The 21,247-nt window shown below is 45.3% G+C and overlaps 1 protein-coding gene across 1 annotated transcript in view; it reads right to left on the bottom strand.

The window, feature by feature from the left end:
- Positions 1–4,568: 4,568 nt before the first annotated feature.
- RPS6KC1 (ribosomal protein S6 kinase C1) overlaps positions 4,569–21,247 on the bottom strand; it is a 246,129-nt gene continuing 229,450 nt past the window's right edge. Inside the window, exon 15 of the mRNA XM_032393179.1 lies at positions 4,569–7,053. Coding sequence (XP_032249070.1) covers positions 7,039–7,053 — 15 coding nt within the window. The 3' untranslated portion in view covers positions 4,569–7,038. The remainder of the gene's footprint in view (positions 7,054–21,247) is intronic.

The raw sequence follows: 21,247 nt of genomic DNA, 5'->3' as shown, positions 1-21,247 counted from the left end.
CCACTTTCCATTCTGACTGCCATTCCGACCTTCACTCAGCTGGTGGAGGAATGGCTACGGGCATTTTGGCAACTCAGCTAACCCTAACCTTAACCCTAAGTGAAAGCTGAGTTAGTGATACATTTAGTTTGGGTTTTGTGGGGTATATTTGTGTGGTCTGCAATCCCTTATGTACTTACTGCTGATGGTCCTAGGGGAGGAATGGCTCCCAGGAATACTCTTAATATCACTTCATTATGTATTTAAAAATGGTATATGAGAAAAACTTAATACAGGTATTCCCAAATTTGACAAAATGTGGGCCCACCTGTGTGACTTTGGGCAAGCTAATCAGCCTCTCTGTGTCTCAGTTTCCTCACCCATAAAATGAAGATTATAGAGTCTACCTCATGGAGTGGTTGTAAAGATTAAAGGCATAATTTGTAATTCACCTGAAGCACTTTGAACAGGGACCTGACCCCTGTAAATGCTATTGCTATTATTATCATCCTGAAATGCAAGGAATTTTCTTTCTGCTTCCCCTTTGGAGCCCTGGAGCTCTCCATCCTGCTCTTGAGGTTCTCCTGCAAATCTCTTCTAGTCATGATGAAAAAGCCAGTCCTCCTTGTTGCCAAAACATCCCTGATAGGCAACACAAAGCATCACAGGAACATAGGAAAAAAGTTCAGGAACATTCCTACAGCGACACCTTTCACGAAGCTGAAGAAAATCAAGCAACCAAAACAAATACGCACCCCAAAACCTCACCCTGAGCCCCTCACAAGGCAATTCAACACACCGGGACAAATCACTGAGGTGATTATTCTGTGGATCAATTGGAGTCTCCTGCGTATATGGAGCTGATGGGCATGGATGTTTTCACTAAACAGGAGACAATCACCACGTGGGTGAGTTAAGTCTGATGCCCTTAGCACAGGTGACGCATCAGGCTTTTCCCTTAATTCGTGACATTCACTCCACCAGTTTCAGCTTCTTACTTTTAGAAAATACAGATCTCCGTGTAATGAAAGAAATACCAGGAACTTATGTCACAACTATGACAGGAAATGTGCTGGATCTGTTGACAGGCTCCTCTTCCCTGCCTTTTTGTAGCGACTTGAAGATCCACACCCATCCACGACAGAAATGCTGGAACAGCTTTTTTCTCTTTAAATAAGTGTAACTACCAGCCTAAGAGTCACCTATGATTATGGAATGGGAAAAAAAAAATGAATTTGACAAATGGTTTGGGAGGTAGAATCCATAAGACTTTTTCACAGATCGAATGTGGGGTGAAGTGTTCACAAACAGGAAGAGACCCTGATTTCTAGCTCCTTCTAGTTCTTGCTCTTCCAGCTGTGCCACGTGGCCCCTGGGAGCCCTGAGATTCTTTCCAACCAAGCAGGATGGGAATGCCTCCTCTACCTAATCCATGGAGTGCTGGGAAAATCCACTGGAAGACTTGTGTCCTTTTTGTCAATTGTTATATGCCACTTGTTATGCCAGATCTGTCCCATGATGGGTATGAAAGAGCAAGTTGTAGTGTCCCCCCTTCTGAGGTTGGCCTTCTGGGTAGGAGTTCGGTCTGTGGTCAGGGCAGAGAGAAAACACCCCTCCCCGCAGGGAGGGATTCATGGCCCCTCTGTGCCACCGCCACACCCACCCGCAGAGTCGCTAACTAAATGGTGTCTAAGGAAACCATTTCCCTACCTGCAGGATCTGGCCCACGCCGAATTAACTAATGAGACTCTTCCTATAGGCCTTTCTCAGGCCAAATTCCCAGGCACTGCCGGCCGTCCTGGTGCCAGAGATCTATTAGAGTCCCCATTGGAGCAACATATGTCTTCTGTGGGATTTCTTTTATTTTGCATCTACAGACAAGCATGGCCTCCACCGCCATTTGACTGGATTGTTGTATCCATTAATTTTCTGCTACGTGACAGCTAGGAGAGGAATGGTAAAAAGGACTCTGAGCTGTTACACCTGAAAATCTCTCTCCAGGGAGAGGGTCCAGTGCTTAATAAGTTTAATTCAGCCAACGTGTCATGAGCGCCAACTACGTGTGGGGTGCTGCGATGTGCTCCAAGGAAGTGACATAATGTGAAAGAATGGTGGATGTTTTAACTGAATTCACTGCATTTTTAGGTGATTGGCTCCATCAGTACAACACCCAAGCTATGCATTTGAAACATTGGGGTGGCCCATTATGCAACCGAGGACTCACGTATGGAATTTTTTTTTTTCCAATATAGGATTTTTCCATTGTCTTTTTTTTTCTTTCTTTCTTTCTTTTTTTTTTTTCAGATCTTGTGATGCCCAGATAGCTACCAAAATAACCAGTGGCTACAACATCTGGGAGACCAAACAGACACAGGAAAAATACAGCACAAGGGGAAGATCCATGAAAACAGGAAACATGGAGAGGAGAGTTTAAAAAGATGTCAAAACAAAGGCAGCCTGGGCGGGCAGCAAGGGAGGAGGCCAGGAGAGGGGCCATGCGCTCACGCACCGGCATGAGTTCCTTAGGAGTCCTCAGAGAATTGCAGGCTGACGTAGTGCCATGCCCACACACAAAAGGACCGCAACCTTTCACACCTCTGTTTTACACAAAAGTCACGGCCTCCTTCAAAACCGAATAATAGCAACACCACCAACTTCCCTATGTAGGTGGCTTACCCTGCCTGTCTGGGCCCACCAGCCCCGGACATGAACACACATGGAACAACAGTGGCGCCATGGGGACTCCCAAGCAGAGGCCTTGTCCCAGCTTTGTCCAGCCTCATCACATAGGCCCTCTGCAAGCCCACGCTCACCTCTTTCATCCCCATATGCCCACACTAGCACTGGGCCAGGCCCATAACACAGAGTTATTCAATGAATAATTGCCCAAACTGAACTTCAAATGGCTTTGACCTCACCACCCAAGACTCTTACCACCTGGCTCTCATCTCCTGGTCCAAATTTTCAGATGCCAATTAAAGCAAAGTAGCCACCCACAGCGGAGAGGGGCACCACCCCCTTCATGGATGATGTTGATTACCTTATGGACAAGTAGAACTTTAAGAGTTGAATGGGGGCCTAGAGTTCATCAAGTCCGACCTTCTTCTTAGACATGAACTCTCCACATGTCCTTAAAACAGAGAAACTTAAGTTCATGAGTCTCCTGTGCCAGGACATTAGCACCCGGAGAGGGATACTTATTTACCTCCTACCCTGAACAAAGCAGTGGCTAAGTGCTCATTTCTCTTTATTTTTCCTTCAAATGACAAAAAAGACAAGAGTGACCACCGCCTCTTCTCTGTTACTTCCTCCATGTGCCAAGATAAAATGTCACCTTCTGATTCTACTCTTCTGGCAGTTTCCCTGGCTTGTGAACTGCTCAACAGAGATTTGATCTCCTCTTGTTTTAGCAATTAATTCTGAAAGTAGCTGCTGATGCCATGAAAAGTTCTCCCAGGAGAAAAAGAAAACATTCAAACCTGAGAACTAGACCCTTTGACCATGTTCACCTTCTCAAGAAAATGAGGCGTGGTGGAAAGTCACACCCTGTTCCCATGACATTATGGAAATTTCCTTCTCCGCCCTCCAAACTGGTCACTGCCCTGCACGAGTGAAATGAGAAGAGGTTCAGGGTGGGTCTCTGTTCTCCCAGTAGTCACACCAACTGGGTCCTAAATGCCAATTTCCCTCCCCCTGAGCCTGAGAAGGGTGGAGCCATCAGTCACCAGGATCAAGGGCTTTAACAACCCCAATAGCGCATGGACCAGGTGCTTTGCAGGAAGAGCTTCTCCCTGGGAACTTCAAGGCTGAGCCACAGACATCCAGCTTCCCATCACAGTGCACTGAAAGTTAATTGTTTACATTTCTCTCCTGCCTCCTGGACTCCAACAGGATGGTGATTTAATTATCTGATTCCTCGGTGTCTGACAATAAGTGTGTATTTGTGCTAAAGAAACATTCACCTGAGACATGAACAGAGAAGCCAGTTGGTGATGGCATTTCCAGGGACAGGGTCAGTGAACTTACTTGGTGGTTAGGAGAAATGAGGCATTTTGAGACTGAAATCTCCAATCTGGAGCAGACACGGATGGGAGGGGAGTGGGGTTAGGTTTCTCCTCTATCCCATGGGAATCTTTTTCTTCAGTCTCTTTAAAGTTAAAGGCTTTAAAGCAATGGCTACAGGAGCCAGGGTGGACACAATCCCCACCAAGTTCCCATCTCTCCAGTGCCCCCACAGGAGGCCCTCAGACAAGCTGGTGGGGAGTCTGTGGCGGGAGCTTTTCCGCACAAAGCGACCTCCCTCTTGAACCCTTCTCACTTCAGGTTTCTTTGAGAGGGTGCCAAGGTTTCCCTTGCTGGCACAGAGATCAGCTCCTTCCCTCAGACACGGTATGTGAAAGGCAAGGCAGGAGGAGCTTTTGTTGCCTGTTTGACTGGGAGGGGCTGTGGGGAGGGGGGGGTCCAACGGTGAGACCCCAGTAGAGGAAGGACCTCAGACAGCTGTCTGCCAAGGCACAGAAGAATGTCTTTCTTACTTTATGAGAAAGAAAACAAACAAACAAACAAAAAGATCTAAGGAAAAGGGAAAGAAAGGTAACCATGGAGCTTTTTCCAAGGAGCCTAAGACAGCTATCTCCGCCAGCCGGAGAGTGGGAAAGTCCAGCTTTGTTCTGATGAAGGGATATGAGGCTTATTTGGACCAGAAAAAAAAAAATCATCCACTGAATAATCAGATGCCTCTGGACTGGCTACAGAAGGCTCTATCTGGTGGTGTCCATTCTGCCTGCTGGCTTCCTGCAGAGATGAGAGCCTCCCCCAAGGAGACTGCCATTCTCCAAAAGTCGAGTTCTTGGCATGGAGCTGGGGTCCTCGCGATAAGGGATTAGATGGTCTGGGGCCTGCTCTGGCCTTCTCTCTGCCAACTCCATGTGGAATTAAAATGCCCGGAGCTGAGCTACTCACTCAGGACCTGCCCCCAGCTCCACTCCCCATAAATCTATGACCCCATGGGTCCCCTGAAGTTGGAAATGAGATCAAGGCCATTGGGAAATGACTCGCTGAGCTTCCTGGGAGAAAGGAATCATTCCAATTGTGAGACAGAGAAAGAAAAACAAGCCCCAAGATGAATTTAATTTCCATTTATATCAGTCGTGGCAAGTTCTAGGAAAAGAAGAACTTGTTTTATTTTGTTTTTAATGGCCCACATGATACTCTAAACCAGCAGAAAAGGACTTCTCCACTTGCCCGCTGCAACTCACACCCAGCCCTGATAAGGGGCTCAGGTTTGAGAGATGCAACTCTTAGCAACTGGAACCTTGGTCTATGTAATAGGAATTTTTAAAGGGCATGATCCAACCAGAGGAGGAAATTCCTTTCCCCGTGACTCTTTTGGCTTATTCAGCTCCTGGAAAAAAGCAGTTAGCCCATGTAATTAATAGAGATGAACCTGGCACTTCACTCAGCATTTCAGCTATTGTGGGGGCCATTTGCCATGTCTCTAACTTCCAGGGTCTAAGGTCTGCAATATCAAGCTGAGAAGGAGCCTTCTGACCCTCCCTTGTCTAAAATGTCCTTCTTTTCTAATCTCCCATTCTCTGCTCTCCTCTTCCTCCTCCCCACTTTACTCACATCACCCAGACCTCCAGCCATTCTCACTCCCACCCAGAGGTCAGCACAGCACCACAAAGATGGCGGACTCCCAGCTTGCACTAAGAGAACACAACACAAACCATGAACTCAAGAGAAGAAATGTCCTTCCTTTCCAAGAAGCCACTACCTGGCTTATCCATCAGATGAGCACTGGATTTAAACAAGGAGAACCAGACAAAATATCTTTGTAACCAAAAGGAGACCAATGGCCCACATTTTAGCCTCCAGCAAAATTTACCACAGTATCACGATTCAGGAAATAACCTGGGGAACTCTTGGAGTTGATGGTTAATGTGACTTGACCTCAGGACAACATCTGTTTTTAGAAATAATTTGTTTAAGCAACACATAGTATTGCATGCCTGCTGAAGGCCAGACCTGGTGCAGACACTGAAGAGAGGGGCCTAAAACACACAGATAATACTGCCCTCACAAAACCTACCCTCTAATAGGGACAACGGATAGTATACGTGTAAATAAAATTAAACAGATAAGTAAATAGTGCTTATACAACTAAACTTCAGATGGTGCTAAAAGCTATAAAGGAAAATAAAAACACGGTAACGAGGTAGAGAAAGGGGTGGATGGGTGACCACAAATTGACCTCTGGAGGGCAAAACTGGCCCACATGATGGGGAGACCCAGGCTTGGAAAGATCTGGAGGGAAGCACTGTTAGGCGAGGGAACACTGGCTAGAGCAAAGGGAGGCTGAGGAAGAAGTGACAGAACAAACCAGGGTAGACCAGCTGACCCAATTACTTTTTCAACAGTACCAGAAGTCCTTTCTCTCTCTGATGGGTTTTTTTTTCCCCCAAATAAAAATTTCTTTCCCAATTTCCTCCCTGTCAGAGCCTCTTGTCTTTTATCAACCTGTTCCTCTAACACCACCCGCCCCACCCCCCACATACACACTGGTATACACACAGAGACAAACAACTGCTAGCAACGCAGGGACCTCAGAGAGAAAATGCAGTAGCTTCTTCAAGACCTTACGACCACCCACAAGTCGGGCACATGACCAAAAACCTGAGTGGAATGCCTGAGGCAGAGACGCCCTGGTTGGAGACACATGGCAGAATGTCCGAGGAAAGAGAGGAAGCGTTTGCAAGACGGGTCGGCATGGTTTTGTTTCTTCTTCCTTGGTTCTATATGAAGAGCACTGGTTAATAGTGCACTTTCCTTTTTTCTTTAAACAGATTAAGAGTTAGTCCGAGGCAAGAAAGTCATCCCGGTGGTTGGAAAACAGAGTGTCTTCTTTTTTTCTTTCTTTGCCCCACTGAAGCGATTCTTCTCTCCTCCTCTGCTCAGGCTGGGCTCACGTCCCCTCACTGCAGGCTCATGCAACCTTCCCATCCATGCCCTGCATTTCATGGGAAGGAGCATTCAGGAGGTGGACGGCAAGGGTTTTATTCAACTTGACCATCTCTTAAAAAAAAAAGAAAAGAAAAAGAAAAAAGAAAGAGAAAGATGAAGAACAGAAGTTGAGAGAGGCCAGACTAAATGGATATGATCTGAATGCATATTTGTGTTACAACTAATACAACCAGCATCAGAGAGGGGCCAAGATCAAATAAATGGTAAAACCTGACAAAGAGAAGAATAGATGGTATGTGGAGCCATCTGTTTTGGAGGACACCCAAATCTGTCTGAATCTGTGAGGCCAAACTACCAGCTATTCTAAGACGCCCCATTCCAAGAGTGGCCTAATGCGCATCTACACAATCAGTTTCTCTCGCCATCACTTTGGCTGCAACTTTTTTGTGCAATTAAGTAATTTATTCCTTTCTTCAGCCTCCTGATTCTAATGAATCTGAGCCACAAACAAGCCTCAGTTGCTCCTATTCAAGGAGTCTGATTGCATCTGGCAGTGATTGCTGAAAATCCTGAAGAGGAAACAGGGAAGGGAAGCATATTGTTTGGGGGGGTAATAGGTGAAGACCTGCCTCTCTTGACCTATAATACATTAGTGTCAGTGAACATTTGGCAGCCTTCAGATGATTAGCAATGAAGATGAATCAAGCAAAAAAGAGGTAGAAATCTGCCTCATCTGAATCACCAGAACTGCATACATTTGCATGCTGATTAGCTGTTCTTTTGTCTGTGTTCCTAATTATTATGACACATTATGTCTTCATCATGCAAGATTCTGATCTGTCTTGTTCAAAATGCATGTAGAAAAAAGTGCAGTTTATTGATTCAACATGTAACTTTTATTTTTATGTTTGCTTTAATTAAATACATATTTGATTGCCTTTGACTGCTGTCTTTTTTTTTTTTTTTGCTCTTATTTATTTCATCTTGTTGACAAACACACAGGTAACCTTCCTTTATCATTCTCAGATCATCTGGTGCTCACAGTCTTCCCTCTCTGCCTTCCTCTCTCTCTCTCTCCTCTCTCTCTCTCTCAGGTGCTCACTTCCATTTTCTTGAAGAGGCAAAACAAAGGAGGAAAAGAAAACAAAACGGCATCCCTAGTAACACAGCAGAGCAGGGGGGCTGGTGGCGGAGGCGCACCCGCAGTGCCCACAGCAGGGAGTGAAAAGGCTCCAACCTTAAGAAGAGCAAACAAACGGTTGTGACTCTGGAGAGGGGCTTTTCCAGAGGACCATGGGCAGCAGAGGGGGGTTAAAAATAACATGATCTTGCAAAAGAGAAAGACCCAGTGGCATTCCCAGTTGTCTTCACACTTTATTGATCACGAGGATTTGTGAACAGGACTTGAAAACGCCTGTCTCCCAGGTCAAGCCTCCATTTTTCCCATATGGCCCAACGACTCCGCTGGAATATCTGGGAAAGGAGGGGAGACTGCTTTCCCAATGGGCGCTGCTTAGACCCAGTTCTCTTCCTCAGAAGTGGAAGTGATTCGGGGAACTTGGCATCTCTCTGTGCCAGACCCCAGAGACTCTCCAACCCCCAAAGCAGCCAGGAAACCAACATTCCCAGGAGCAAGGGGGAAAACAGAGAACTAGACAGACAACTCTGGGATGAAGGGCCTCTCGCCCTCCCCTAAAAAGATGCAAAATGTACCAGCATGTACCTCAAGGCCTGCTGGGGCTACTCCCTCCAAACAACTGGGGACTCTTTCAGTAACGGGGTGGGGAGAGGTGTGGGCAGAAAGAGAAAGGAAAAGATATTTGTTTCCTGCTGGTTACAGCCACCCCAAGCCCTGATGTCCTTATCACCCTCCACCCAGGGATATGCTAAACAGCTGTAGTTAGCACCAAGCTATTTGGCGAATCCAATCAAGACACTTAGAAAGCAAAAGAGCATCACAGAGGAAGAGCCGGATGCAGGAGTAATTGAGTGCGCTGAGGGTCCATAGATGCTCAGAAAGAAAGCAGGGCCCAACCAAATGCAAATGGCTCCTCACTGAAGAGGCATAATGCCCATCGCTCTTTCCTGCTAATGGGCATGATTGGCTGGAAATGTAATCAACAGCTCTGCCCCCAACATCTATCCCTACAGTGAGGGATGATGGAAATCCATATTCATGAGAAAGCAAACCGGCAATGTTTACTGGGTGCAGAAAGGGGGCAGGGTTGGCCTGGGTCAGACAGAGTTCCTTGGGAGCCATAATGAGGCTGGGAGCAGGGAAACCAGTGTTGTTAGAGCCCCCGCCCCAGCCCCTCCCCTCACAAACCTGCCCCCCAATATGTACGCACGGCTGCTGAACCCGGGACTAAAGAGAACACCCGAATCTATAATTTACCTCTGCAGAATCTGCCCAGTGACACTGGCCTCTGGACGTCTATCTGGGTGCTGCCATCTCACAGCATCTTGTGTAAAAGCGCTCAGTCCCTTCCCTCCCTTGCCAACCCACCTTCTAAGCACAGCACATCTATTCCATATGTAGCAACAGATATGGAGGGAATGGTAACAAAAGGTACAGACATAACACAGACATCTTGAAATCCACTTTGGAATCCCTCCATCATATACACTGGGTTGCCTAAGCTAAAAAGAAAGGATATCTGGCATTGGACTGGGTTGCACGATGTCTGTATTAGTCAGCTCAGGCTGCCATAACAAAATGTCATAGACTGGGTAGGCTCAAAACCAGAAACTTATTTTCTCACTGTTCTGGAGGCTGGAAGTCCAAGATCAAGGTGTTGACAGGGTTGGTTTCTCCTGAGGCCTCTCTTCTTGGCTTGCAGAGGTCTGCCTTCTCCCTGTGTCCTCACATGGTCTTTCCTCATGTGTGAGCATCCCTGGTGTCTCTGCGTGTCCTAATCTCTTCCAATAAGGACACTAGTTAGATTGGATTAGGGCCCACTCCAGTGTTTCATTTTTACCTAATTCACTCTTTAAGACCCTATCTCCAAGGACAGTCATATTCTGAGGTACTAGGGGTTTGGTCTTCAACATATGAATTTTGAGGGAACACAACTGAGCCCAAAACAGTGTCTCCCCAAAATTCAAATCTGCCAAAACCTCAGAATGTACCTCATTTGAAAATACAGCCTTGCAGATATAATTAGTTAAGATGGGGTGTTGCTGAATTAGAGGGGCCCTAAATTCAGTGACTGATGTTCTTATAAGAAGAGATAAACATACGTACGGACACAGAGAGAGAGCGCCATGGGATGACGGAGGCAAAGACTGGAGTGATGTAGGTGCGGGCCATGGGACAGCAAGGATGGCTGGCCAACCACCCGAGGCTAGGAAGGGATGAGGAAGCCTTTCTTCCTAGAGCCTTCATGGGAGCACAGCCCTGCTGACACCTTGATTTCAGACTCCTGCCTCCAGAACTGTGAGAATTCCGTGACCTAGTTTGTGGTCATTTGTTGTAACAGCCACAAGAAACTAACATAACCGTGAAGACTGAAAACCAAAGAATATCCCAAAATCTCCATGTAGAATAGTCTAATTCTACATGGAGATTTTGTTTTCCACTCACTCACCAAAAGATGACCACAGATGCCCCAGTGCAAACTGGTCTGCATTTCTCTTCCCTCCTCTGCCTCCCAAACTTCCCTCTGGTAAAGGAGCCAGAAGCAGGGAAAAGGTTCAAGAATATCGACAAGCAAGACATTAGATCCTGGTCATCTGGTCACCAGCCACCTGAATTCAGGGCCCAAAGAAATAGAGGGAGGTGGCGCCTGAGTGGCTCAGTCGTTAAGCATCTGCCTTCAGCTCAGGTCATGATCCCAGGGTCCTGGGATCAAGCCCCGCATCGGACTCCCTGCTCCATGGGAAGCCTGCTTCTCCTTCTCCCACTGCCCCTGCTTGTGTTCTCTCTCTAGCTGTGTCTCTCTTTGTCAAATAAATAAACAAAATCTAAAAAAAAAAAAAAAAAAAAAAGAAAGAAAGAAATACAGGGAGAGGGTCATGTTCAATAAAGCCAGAAATCCAAACTATAAACAACCCAAACAGCCTTTTGTCTCTAGGCTGAGGTTTAGAGACCTGCACCAATCCACAACAACTCTCAGTGAAATGAGAAAAATAAAGCATTGAGGTTTTATAAAGCTAAACATGTTTTATGCAAGAGACTCCCCCTTTATTTTGAGACCATGTCCTTTTTTTAAAAAAAGATTTATTTATTTATTTGAGAGAGAGAGAGCATGCACACGTGCGCATGAGCAGGGGAGAGGGAGAGAGAGGGAGAGAATCTCAAGCAGAATCCCTACTGAGCATAGAGCCCAATGCGGGGCTTAATCTCACAATTCTGAAATCATGACCTGAGCAGAAGTCAAGAGTGGGACACTTAACCGAATGAGCCACCCAGGTGCCCCAATCATGTCCTTTTTACATCTTAGATGCTTAGATGTCCTACCTATTATAAAATGATGGCAATTAGGGATGGTAAAAATTTTTCTAATGTTCATTCTTAACAAATTAAAAGCTGGCAATCCTCTGACTGGCCCTCAGTTGAAAACTAAAAATCTATGACCTGTTACTTCTTCCAAGAAGCCTCTCCACATTCTTCACTCCCTTGGTACTGATGCATAAATCTTGCATTTCATTTTTCACTCACATTTGGCTCTAAAATTATTCTCTGATTTCTTTCCAAAGAGATTGGAAATAGATCCCTATCTCCCAGGGATAAGGATCATGACTCTTACATTTTCTATTTCTACTTTTACATAGCACAGAGCACTCAACAGATGCCCAGGAAATGCTGAATGAATGAAAGAATAAGCAGATATAAAGTTGGTTAAAAAAAGAAAAACCCAAAGAGTTTTCAATGGCCCAGGACAAAGCAGGAATTTATAAAGGCATAACTGGGAACTTGCTAATTTCTGAAGCCCCTTCCCACCACAACTATCCATGGTTCTTTAGTTAGGGGGGATGAGAAATAGGCCCCAAGTCAGCTGAAATTATAATGAAAAAGGGGATGCCGATGCCACAGGCCCAAAGAATTCTGGAAGCTTCCATACTGAAAATGGCCCAAGATATGAGGCAGCTTGATATATAACCAGGATCCAAATGCTTCTCACTACCTTTGCCCAAACCACCTTCATCCTTCACCAATGGAGGATGCACTACACAATGCCCTAACCTCTACAGTAGTCAGAATAATGGCCTTCCAAGATGAACACATCTTAATCCCCCCAAATTATGAATACCTTACATGGTGAAAGGGACTTTGCAGATGTGATGAATTTAAGGATCCTGAGACAGGGAGATTATCCTGGCTTATGCCAATGAGGCCATCTTATCACAAGGGTCCTTATATGGGAAAGAGGAGGGTCAGAGTCAAAGAAGGAAATGGACCAAAGGAAGCAAATGTCAGAGAAAGAGAGATGAAGACAGTTTGCTATTGGCTTTGAGACCAGGGAAGAAGTTGAGAGTCTAGAGATGTAGGCAGTCTTTAGGAGCTGGAAAAGTCACGAAGTCCCCTTTAGAACCTCTGGAAGGAACACAGCCCTGCTCATGCCTTGATTTTAGGACTCTGGCCTCCGGAACTGTAAAATAATAAATTTGTGTTGTTTCAAGCCACTAAATTTGTGGTAATTTGTTACAGCAGCAATAAGAAACTAATACATTTCCTTACTGGTCTCCCTGCTTCTGTCCTTGTCCTTCTATGGTCTATTTCTGAACACGAAAGCGAAAGAGAGCCTTTTAAAATCTAAGTCAGATCCCATATTCCTCTGCTCAATATCTTCACACCATACCCTATGCCAGAGTAAAATGTTACAAAGTTCTCAGAACCTCCCACTAGGCCCTACCTGACCTAATAGTCATAATTTCTGAGACTTCCTCTCCTCCAGTTCCTCCCACTCACTCTACTCTGGATTTACTGGCCTCCTTGGGGTTCTTGGCATCCTCCTGTCTCTGGGCCTTTACATTTGCTATACCCTCTGTCTAGAAGGCTCCTTCCCCAGACATCTAAGAGCTGATTCTGACCTCCTTGTGTCTCTCTCTGCTCAAAGAGCACCTTTTCAGCAAGGCTTTCTTAAAGCTGAAACCTCCAAGCTGAAACCCCCTTCCACTTCCAGTCTTCTCTCCCTACCCGGGATTCTCTGTAGCACTCAAACTGTCTGGCATACCATATATCTTACTGATCTGCTTGTTTATTTCCTGTCTCCAATAGAACGTCTCCTGTCTTCATTAGGACCAGGATTTTTGTGTTTCGTATGCAGTGCCAAAACAGTGCCTGGCACATAGTAGGTGCTCAATAAATATCTGCTAAACAGATGATCACTCCCCGTAGGAGCCTATGAGGTGATGCAACCAGTGTTGATAGCAACAACCATACTAATTACAGCCAAGTTACTGGGTGGGTACCAGGCACTGCGCCAAGTGCTTCACATGGATGAACTCAGTCAAATCACAGTGGCTTTTCAAATAGGGTCCTCAAGGGAACTTGAGGCCACCAAGTTCTCCCACCTTCTTATGATAGAGTCCCCAATGTCACAGGTTAGTTAGCTCTGATATTGTGACTTCTAATAAGAAATATATATTTGGACTTTGGCTCCATTTCTGGCACTAAGCTCTTAAAATCCTGAGAATTTCCTGAGTGAGGAGAGGATAAAGGTATCTCTTGCTATGTTAATGAGGTGACGTTTGGAAAGCTCCTAAGGTTGGGGCTGGTTTCCTGGAGACCCAACCATGTGACTAGAGGGTTGGATATTTTAGTCCCACCCCCAACCTCCTAGGAGGGGAAGGGCTGCCCACCCCCCTCCCCAGAGGTTGAATCAATCACTAATGGCCAGTGATTTAACCAATCATGCCTATGTAATGAAGCTTCCATACAAATTCCAAAGGACAGGGTTTGGAGAGCTTCCCGGTTGGGGAACACATGATTCAGGGAGAGCGGCATGCCGGGAGAAGGCATGGAAGCTCAGCACCCTTTCCATTATGTTGTCCCATGCATCTCTTCCATCTGGATGTTACTCTATGTCCCTTATCATATCTTTTTATAATAAATTGGTAAATGTAAGTGAATATTTCCCTGAGTTTGGTGAGTTGTTCTGGCAAATTAACCGAATTCTGAGGGGGAGCTCATGGAAACCTCTGATTTAGAGTGGGTTGGTCAGAAGCACAGGTGCCAAACTGGACGTGTTATTGGCATCTAAAGTGGGGGCAGTCTTGTGGGACCGAGCCCTTAACCTGTGGAATCTGATGCTATCTCCTTGTAGATTGTGCCAAAATGGAGTTGAATTGTAGGATCCCAACCTGGTGTCCAAGGATTGCTTGGTGGTGCGGGGAAACAGGAATTGGAATGGGTGACCAGAACCCTTTTTAAAAACTAAGAGTATAAATGAGAAGTAGAGTAGGGAAAGGGGGCCAGGATGAGACAAGATGGGGGCACCAGTAAGGGGGTCTGTAAGATCTCCTGCTCCTCAAAGATTTGCAGGTGGGGAGGATCTCAGCGAAAGGGTCTGGTTGGGTGGGACAGGTGTGCCTGGAGAAGTCTCTCTTTCTGACTCTCCCCGGGGGTCTCATTTGGGAAAATGCTTTCTGAAGCAACACAAACTGGCCTGTGACTAACTCCACTCACCGGCCTGACCGTACCCAAGGGGGAAGAAAAAGGAATTCCGCCCCCCCCCCCTTTGAGGCCACATTAGGGGTGGGGATCTTCTTTTGTTTGCAATTATAATCTCAGGAGTCACTCAAGTCAATAAACAAACAAGTAAAAAGATTCAGCGAGGTGTAAAAATAGATTTGCACAGGGCAGACAACTGCGCATTCCATTTATTTACCTCTTCTAACAAACCGATACCTGGGGTGACATTTATTAATAAACGGCATTACCAGGTGCCTGATACGTGGCTCACTGAAATTAATTACCCAGCCCATGGTAAAACCATAACAAGCCTGCAGTGCTGTAACATTTGTGCTAATTGAAAATGAGATAAGTGCTGTGGGTGCAATTTGCATTCAATGCAGTGTATTAATTATCTTCGGTTCTCTTCATGATAAATATACCTGACTGAATCACTCTCCTAATTTACCGGGTAATAGAGTCGTAAGTGGGTTCCCTTAGGTAACCAAGGGAAGGCACTGAGTTGTGGGCAAGATGGAGACCCTCGCTTTTCTGAGTAGTTCAGCAAGCTTAGCTCATGCGCTGAGATCTGCCTTACATCATTCCTAGGAACACAATGAAGTCAACCTGTTAGACTCGCCCAAACTCCCCGCCTTGGGCCCTAATCCTTCCATGAGATAGGCTGGCTGGCTCTAGAAGCTCAGAGAGTGCTCAAAAACAGGACGTTAGAAGGGATCTCTTTTAACCCATCCAACAACTCTCCTGTACACTGAACATTATTATCTCTGCAAGGAAGGGCCTTTTCCTATTCATTGCTCCCATATTCACTCAAAATGTTTTGCATCTGGTTCTGAATGGACAGGAATTGAAACTTGCAGTCGGGAAAATACAGATTTAAAGATGTGGGGCAGGTGCCGCAGATTAATGCTTGGGGATGATGGTTTGGAAAAAGGGTTCAAATTACAAACCCAAACTGAGCTGTACAGCAAAGGCCCTCAGTACCACCCAACAAGGAAGGACGGCCTTTCAAGAGGGAAGGAGGGGAAAGACACATCTGGTCGTCTTGAACTGGAGTTTCCCAACCATCCATCCATTGCTGGCACATCTGCCAAGCCTTTGCCATCTTTTCGAGCTTGGCAATGTGCTCCTCTGGCCTTGGTGTGTTGAGCAGCATGTAATGAGGGAGAGGTGACAGCCGACAGTAACACTAATTCTTTTTGAGAATTGAGAGCTTACCATGTGTTAGGCACCAAGCTAAGCACTTAACTTATATCATTTAAATTAATGCTCTTTAGAAGCTCCCCTTACTCTGTCTAAAGAAACCCATCCCCTTCGACCTCGCCCTCCCCACCACACACAGTAACTCTCCGTGACAGGACCTTCTTGCTTCCCAAACTCCCTTGCTCACTTGTTTACCTGCCTTCTCCCTGATTAGCATACAAGCTCCTGAGGGTAGAGCCCCAACCTGTCTTCTTCACCCCCATTTTGTGACCAGCACAGAGTGGGATACTTAGTAAATACCTGCAGAATGAAGGCAAACTTATTACAATAATCCCCTAATGTAGAAGACCAAAACTCAAGTATGACCTGGTCCAAGTGGTGCATAACACATGCTCTCAAATTAATAAATTTATAAGCATGTCCCAGGCCCATCCATAGCACCCTAAGAGGCCAGGAATCGTGTCTGATAAGGCCCTGAGCATGCAGAATGCTTACTGTGAAATCCCATCTACTCGCTAGCAGGAAGGCGCCAACCTGATTCTAAGTGTCCCCATGGTCCATGGGAGAGGAAACGCGGTTGTAAATACCCATAATGTAAAACAAACCAGTAGCCCAAGGAAGCACAACTATTTCTGATACTCACATTGGAAAGAAATTTCTTCTAAGGACAGAGGAGATGCTATTCAATGTCCCATCGCACGCTTGTCATCAGGAAACTGTTGCCGGCCCACCGGTACTTCCGTGTGGGTTAAAAAATGGCGCCTGTCAGACCAGCACGGCCCAGATGGGCTCAGGCTTGGCAAGAAGAGCCGGGCTGGGTTCAGCCCTCACTCACCCCCTTCAGCAGGAGCCCCTGTACAGAGCAGGACCTGCACGACGCCTGCGGTGGCCCTGCTGAGGGGCTGCCGGCGACTGTCTCCTCCTAAAGCTTCTCAGCTTAAAGTGCAATCTGGTATGTTAATTAGACTTGAAATAAATAAATAAATATGGGGGGGAAAGTGTCATCTAGTAAAACCATCCCCATGGAGGCCTTCGGGATATGGTCCTGGTCTCCCCAGCTCTCAATCCCCTGGTAGATGTTATCATATCTAGAGCAACTCTGCTAGGTTACGCCTCAGGATGACAAATGACAGTGACTGCTAGGTCTCTCTTAAGAGAGGGGTGGCAGGTTATTATAGTAGCTAAATGAGCATACTCTCCATTCTGGTAAAAAGAACTGAACTCTTAAAATGCCACTTTCTTCCTGTATAGACCGAATGTTTATGTTGCCCCAAAATTCATATTTTGAAGTCCCAACCCCCGATGTGGGTGTATGTTGGAGGGAGAGTGATCATGGAGGCAATTAAGGTTAAATGAGGCCAGAAGGGTGAGGTCATGATCTGATAGGATCCGTGTCCTTTTAGGAAGATACAACATCTCTCTCCACCACTGGAGCACACAATGAAGAGAGAGGTCAGTCTACAAACCAGAAGAAGAGGCGTCAGAATAAAACCTACCTTGCCAGCACCTTGATCTTGGACTGCCAGTCTCTAGAAATGTGAGAAATAAATTTCTGTTATTTAAGCCACTCCGTCTAAGGTATTTTGTTATGGCGGCCTGAGCTAAGACACTGCCCTTAACATCAGTGATACTCAGCTGCCCTGGGAAATGGGCAACTACAAAAGGAGAGTGCACCATAGGGTGTGGGAGATTAGGGCTAGAGAGAAAAGACAAGCAATGAGTCAGAGAACACTTTCTTCAGAGAGTTATGCCCATTATATAATTGATATACACTGTGAGTTACACTCCTATTGCAATATAGTATATTGTCAACACCGTAGCCAGACTGGTCCTCTTGAAACAATCCGATCTTACCACTCCTCTGCTCAAAACTTGCCGATGGCTCCATCTCCCAAAGGATAAAATCCCAAGTGTGTACCGGGTCCTACAAGGCCCACTGACTTGGTCTAGGGATCCTCTCTGACCTCACACCCCACTATCCTCCTGTTGGTTCATTCTGCCCCAGCCATGCTAACTTCCTGAACTTCTGACACTGCTATGCACAAATATACCACAGGACCTTTGCATTTGCTGCTTCTTATTCCTAAACGCTCTTTCTTCACTTTCTTTCTGTCTACTCAAATGTCACATGATTGGTGAGGGCTTCCCTAATCATGATAGATAAAATAACAACCCCAATCCCACCCCCGTGCCACAACACACACACACTGCATGCCTTACCTAGCTTATCCTGCTTAATTTTCTCCACAGTGATTCTCAGAATCTGATATACTATCTGCTTATTAATTTGTTAATTGTCACCCTCTCCCTAAAACAAAAGCTTCACACAGGCAGGAAATTGTTTGTTCTCTCTTATATCCTGAGCAGCTTCAATAGTGCCTGGCACGTAATAGATAGTCAATAAGTACTTGTTAAGTGAATGAAAGATGTAAATGATTATAAAGTAGTAGATAGTAGTAACTACATTTATTGAGTGATTAGCTAAGCTTTATACACATTATATGTGTATATGCTGGGAATTAAGCTAAGCTCTTTACATACTGGGAACAGAGGTTTAAATACACCATTTCAGGGATGCCTGGGTGGCTCAGTCAGTTAAGCGGCTGCCTTCGGCTCAGGTCATGGTCCCAGGGTCCTGGGATCGAATCCCGCATTGGGCTCCTTACTCATCGGGGAGCCTGCTTCTCCCTCTCACACTCGTTTTATGAAATAGGCTTCTAATGTACCTATTTTTAATAAATATACCAGCTTTATCTTAAACCAAGACAAACCCCTGATTCAAAAAAAACACTTTTATTTGGCTTTACAATGTAACATGTGGCATTCTTGCCAAAAGACTGACCTTCCTACTGAGGCGTTGCCCACACAGGTCCTGAAATGGATATGTAACCCTCAAATTGCACCAATGGACAGAGAAGGGAAGGAGGCAACCACCACGAGTTTGCCGAAAAGCCCAACTGAGACTAAACTTTTTACAAAAAGATGCAAAAAGAACTCACATGGTATTGAAAGGATCAAAAAGAGGATTTTTTTGTTATTTTTGTTGGAAAAGTATCATCATATGTTCCTTTAAATATAAGCAGAAAATCAAGTTTTCCCCAGGCAACCCACCATTCTATCACTTCATTTAAAATCATTGTGATTGGGCGCCTGGGTGGCTCAGAGGGTTAAGCTTCTGCCTTCGGCTCAGGTCAGGATCCCAGGGTCCCGGGATCGAGTCCTGCATCGGGCTCCCTGCTCAGCGGGGAGCCTGCTTCTCCCTCTCCCTCTCTCTCTCTGTATCTATCTCTTATGAATGAATAAATAAAATCTTTTAAAAAAATCATTGTGATTGAAAGCACAGAATAGCATGAAGACGCACTGACTTCAGTGATTTTCCTGGCTGAATTACTGGGCTCAAATAGTAATTATGTATAGTACATTTTTAAGATATATGCTTGTCCCTATTTTCAAATGAGGGAACACACCATACAGGGGTCAGACGAGTAGACTGAGCAAGGAGCGGCGGGGAGGGGGGGTGTGGGGGGGGGTGGTATCAAGTATTCTGTCCAACTCTAGGCTGAATTCAGGTAGCACTCAGCACTGAGTCTTTTAAAAATTGTTCCTATTCTACAGGGCACGTTTCATACTATCCCCCCCTCAAAAAAAAATTGCTCAACTGAATACTATTATTCTGCTTACCTCATTTGGGACAATTTATATGGCAGAAACTTCATTCAATGGGCCTATATTCCCCCAAAGTATATTCCACTGCTGTTAATGGAGGAAACCTGGAGCAAAAAAAGTCCCTGTGGTCAAAAAAGCTAGTGGAAATAAGTATGGTTAAAGCAAGTGTCTTTATAGCAAGATTTCTCAGAGCCTTTACTATGTTAATCAGCATCTTCAGTCAGGGACATAGATACGGTGTTTCTCTAATATGTTTGGCAAGAAGATCCCGGTTTTAACAAGACCTAAGGATCCCTGTTTCCTAGTCAAGGTTTTAGGAAATGCTGCTTAAGGGGGTACATCAAACACTCTAGGCTTCAAGAAGGTTACAATTTCCTTGAGGGGTATTATGAGTTAAGTTGTGTCCCCCTAGAAAGATATGTTGAAGTTTTAACCCCTGTTATCTGTGGATGTGACGCTATTTGGAAATAGGGCCTTTACAGATGAAATCAAGTTCAGTTGCTGTCAGGAGGGTGGGCCCTCACCCAATATGACTAGGGTCTTTATAAGAAGAATGCAGGGGAGGGTATGTGTCATAATGAGCACTGGGTATTATATAAGACTGATGAATCACAGACCTGTACCCCTGGAACAAACAATACATTATATGTTAATTAATTGAATTTAAATAAATTTTAAAAAATAAATTAAAAAAAAGAAGAAGAATGCAATGTGAAGACACAGAGATGGGAGTTACATTGCCATAAACCAAGGAAGCCGGGACCCACCAGAAGCTGGCAGAGGCAAGGAAGAATCTTCTAGAAGCTTCAGAGGGAGCACGGCCCTGCCAACTCCTTGATTTCAGACTGTCAGCCTCCAGAGTCAACGTCTGTTGTTGAAGGCCACCAAGTTTGTATTACTTGGTTAAGGCAGCCCTAGGAAACTAATGCAGGAAGGTGAGGAACGTAAGTAACAGTACAAGAGGCAAGGACAGCAGGAGTCGGTCAGGGGTGTCCAATTGCAAGTACAGACAAGGAAGCAGGGCCTGTGAGGAGAACTTTCTGGTGGCTGGGGTGGTCAGAGATGCCTTCCAGGAGGAGTGGGGGCAGGTGGCGTGGAGTAAACACACAGATCTTCTGGATTATTGGGAGAGTTCACACACACACACACACACACACACACACACACACACACACAGCCTTAAAGACATCATGTAAAACCCTATGATCTCTCCTAGACATCCCAACAAGTTTTAGAAAATATATACATTTTCTATTTTTGTGAGCTTTGGATTTCTAGGTCAGCTTGCCAGTCACGAAAAGAACAGCTAAATAAGAACACCTAAATAATTAATAATTCTAGATCAAGCCAGTCATACAACCATCCCATTTCAACAGAAAGACCCAGAATAGGAAAAATCACTCTGAAACTTTAAAGCAAAAATCTCCATTGAATAAAACAGCGGTGAAGCTTTGCATGGGGGAAGGGACAGGAATCATAAGAACCTTAACTTTTAGCATGAAATGCATCTGTTAAATAGACCTACTAATGGTGTTATTGTAGCTAAAAACAGCGACTTGAAAATGTTGTGCACATTATTACTGTCATTATCCACCAACTGTAAGAATGCTATGTTAAAACTAACTCAAAACACCTCGAGAAAGGTAATTGCTACTAATGGATCTGAAGTGTGCAAAATTGGACATCATTACCCTGTCCTCACATTGTGGGGCCAGGGAAGCTGCTCCAGACAGCGGTTAGTAGGCTCACTCATCTTTCAATCAGGACGGAGGTTTGCGGAAAGGGCCTGGCTCGCCTTCCCTG

The sequence above is a fragment of the Phoca vitulina genome, unplaced genomic scaffold (assembly GCF_004348235.1).
Source record: "Phoca vitulina isolate PV1807 unplaced genomic scaffold, GSC_HSeal_1.0 scaffold71, whole genome shotgun sequence".
NCBI classification, from domain to species: Eukaryota; Metazoa; Chordata; class Mammalia; order Carnivora; family Phocidae; genus Phoca; species Phoca vitulina.
This window is presented reverse-complemented; position numbering and strand designations above follow the sequence as displayed.